Source organism: Otolemur garnettii, unplaced genomic scaffold (assembly GCF_000181295.1).
Source record: "Otolemur garnettii isolate 467f Iridium unplaced genomic scaffold, OtoGar3 scaffold00209, whole genome shotgun sequence".
Lineage (NCBI taxonomy): Eukaryota > Metazoa > Chordata > Mammalia > Primates > Galagidae > Otolemur > Otolemur garnettii.
The window spans coordinates 2,029,887-2,033,475 of record NW_003852604.1 but is presented as its reverse complement, the minus strand read 5'-3'; the positions used below and the strand labels follow the sequence as shown (position 1 = coordinate 2,033,475).

Here is a 3,589-nt window from a genome sequence, read left to right as displayed (position 1 = left end):
CCTGGGAATAGTACAGAAATGTAGTAGCAATGTCTGAGAGTATTTTGATTCTATTTCCTTTATTTTTTCCAAAGCTATGTTGCAATCTGTCCTGCTAATAATTTTATGTCTGTACTTCTTTTTCTGTGATACAAAATCCACCTTTTTGTGTTATTATCACATGTAGATCAGAATATTTAAAAAGTCATGTGTCTCTTTGGATTTTTAAACATTAACTAGAAATCAGTAAGTAGAATTTATACTCTGGGAAAACATTTTTAAAGATGGTGAGAGGAGGGAAGTATCAGTGTGTTCCTTTTGGAGGGCACAAGTCTTCTCTGCAGTCTTCTCATGGCTGATTTCATCTCCTGGTTCCTCAGAGTGTAGATCAAGGGGTTCAGCAGAGGGGAGATGACAGTGAAGGTGACAGAGATGGCCTTATCTGTGGGAAGGGCAGTGAAGGGCCGAGCATAGACATAGATGCAGGGCACAAAATGCAGGGTCACTACTGTAATGTGAGAGGTGCAGGTGGAGAGGGCTTTCTTCTTGCCCTCACCTGCTTGAGACTTGAGTAATGATAGTATGACCATATAGGAAACCAGGAGCAAAAAAAACCACAGTGTGGTGAGAAGTCCATTGTTGGAAATCATCAATTGTTCAAGCATGAAAATGTCTGTACAGGCGAGTTTGAGGACCTGAGGGACATCACAGTAGAAAGTGTCAAGAACATTGGGTCCACAGAAGGGGAGGGGGAGCAACAGGGAAATCTGTACGATGGAGTGGACAAAGCCCCCCACCCAGGCAGCCACTATTAACCCAATGCAACGGCCTCTACTCATGATGGTCACATAGTGTAGGGGCTTGGAGATGGCCACGTATCTATCTAATGCCATCACTGACAGAGAAAATACGTCCACCCCTCCAATAAGGTGGAAGAAGAACATCTGAGTGAAGCAGCCATTGAAGGAGATGGTCTTTCTCTCAGACATAAGGTCGACCAGAACCTTGGGAGCTGTGATGGAGGAAAAGCAGATATCGGCAACAGATAAATTACGGAGCAAAAAATACATGGGTGTGTGAAGGCGGGATTCACAGGTCACAGTGACCATGATGAGGAAGTTTCCCAGCAGAGTTGTCACATACACCAAAAGTAGGAAAAGAAATAAGGCCAAACTTATTCCTTGATTCTGGGATAGGCCAAGGAAAATAAATTCTTTTACCCCACTGCAGTTTTTCATCTCCATTGAGACATCCTCTTTTTTATTCTTTTGTATTAAACTATGTCACATAAAATCACCAGGGTATTTATTTTCTTGTCCTCCTAAGCACCTGGAATTCAATTCAGAAGCTTTCCCATGTGGCTGTACCATTTGCAATTTGTTGAGTAGTCCACATTTTTAAGATTGCAGTTTGGTGATCAAATCAAGTTGTCAACATTCAAAATCATTGAATAATTCTTTTCCTATAGAAGGTATTTTGGGAAAGAAAATGTGTTAAGTGATATTTATATATCATATATTCAAAAGATAAATTACCAAGTTTCTATTTTGTATGTTTGGTATGAAAACCCCAATGTAATAAATCTGTATTCCATTTTAAAATATTTTTAAAAGGAAAAATAATAAAGTTTGGAGCAGAAATCAATGAAATAGAACCCCCCCCATACAAAAGATCAATGAAAAAAAGTTGTTTTTTATTAAAGATAAAAAATGACACATCTTTAGCCTGACTTAAAAAAAAAAGGGAGAGAAGATTCAAATAAATAAAATTAGAGATGAAAAAGGAGACATTACAGCTAATACTGCAGAAATCCAAAGGATCATTAGAGACTACTCTCAGCAACTATCTGCCAATAAATTGGAAACTCTGAAGAAATGGGTTAATTTCTAGACACATACAACCTACCGAGACTGAACCAGAAAGAAATCTAAAACCTGAATAAACTAATAACAAATAACAAGACAGAAAAAGTAATAAAAAGTCTCTTCTCTAAGAAAAGCCCAGGACCCAATGGCTTCCATATTGAATTCTACCAAGCATTCAAAGAACTACTACCAATCCTACTTAAACTATTCCAATAAACAAAGAGGAAGGAATACTCCCAAACTCATCCCATGAGGCTTATATCAACCTGATCCTAACACCAGACAAAGACACAACAACAACAAAAAGAAAACTATAGGCCTATATCTCTGATGAATATAGATGTGAAATTCCTCAACAGATTGAATTTAGAAACACATTAAAAAGATCATTTATCATGATCAAGTGAGATTTATTCCAGGGATACAAAGATGGTTCAACATAGGCAAATCAATCAGTGGGAACGGATTGTCAACGGAAAGAGGGCAAAAACCATATGATCATTTCAATTAATGCCAATAGAGCATTTAATGACATTCAATAGCCCTTCATGCTAAAAATTATCATAAACCTTAGTATAGAACAAACATACTACATCACAATAAACACCAAATATGACAAACCCACATCTAGTGTCATATTGAACAAGGGAAAACTCTAAGATCCAAAACAAAACAAGGATGCCCACTTTTACCACCATTGTTCAACATACTACTGTAAGTTCTAGGTAGAGCAATCAGAGAAGAAACAGGAACAAAGTCAGATTATCCCTGGTTGCAGATAATATGATTGTATATCTAAAGAAACCTAAAAACTTCACTAAAAACCTATTAGAACTAATAAACAAATTCAGTAAAGTTTCACAAGAAAATCAACACACACAAAAATCAGCAGCATTTCTATGCCAACAGTAAATAATCTGAGATAGAGACCAAGAAAATAATTCCATTTATAATAGGTACAGATAAAATGAAGTACCTGGGAATAAAATTAACCAAGGAAGTTAAAGAACTCTACAACAAAAAAACCAAAACAAAACAAAATATAAAATATTGATGAAAGAAATTGAAAAGGAACACAAAAAGGAAAGATATTCCATGCTCATGGATGGGAAGAATCAATTTTGTTAAAATGTCTACAATACCCAAAGCAATCTAGAGATTCAATGCAATCACCATCAAAATACTAAAGACATTTTTCACAGAAATAGAAAAATAATCCTAAAATGTATATGGATCCACAAAAGACCCAGAATAGCTGAAGCCATCCTGATCAAAAATAATAGAACTAGAGGAATCACCTTACCAGACTTAAAATTATACTACACAACTCTACTAACCAAAATATTATGGTACTGTCATAAAAACAGGCACATAGATGAATGGAAGAGAATAGAGAACCCAGAAATAAATCCACACATCTACAGTGAGCTTGTCTTCCACAAAGGTGCCATGAACACACAGTGGGATGAAGGACAGTCTCTTCAATAAATGGTGCTGAGAAAATGGATATTCCTACGCACCCATGCAAGTCAATGAAACCATTATAGACCCTTATCTCTTGCCATATATGAAAATCAAATAAAAATGGATTGAAAACTTAAACCTAAGATGTGAAACTACTGACAGACAACATTCGGGTAAGACTTCAGAACATTAGTCTGGGCAAGGACTCTTTGAGTAATACTCCCAAAGCACAGGCAAGCAAAGCAAAATTGGACATTTGGGATCATATCAAGCTAAGAAGC

At 36.3% G+C, this 3,589-nt stretch overlaps 1 protein-coding gene across 1 annotated transcript; it reads right to left on the bottom strand.

Annotated features, from left to right (window-relative positions):
* Window positions 1-257: 257 nt before the first annotated feature.
* LOC100947416 (olfactory receptor 4D10) lies at window positions 258-1,270 on the bottom strand. Its single transcript, XM_003801407.2, has one exon. It carries the CDS (start codon window positions 1,221-1,223, stop codon window positions 258-260), a length of 966 nt encoding a protein of 321 aa, XP_003801455.1. The 5' UTR covers window positions 1,224-1,270.
* Between the last annotated feature and the right edge of the window lie 2,319 nt (window positions 1,271-3,589).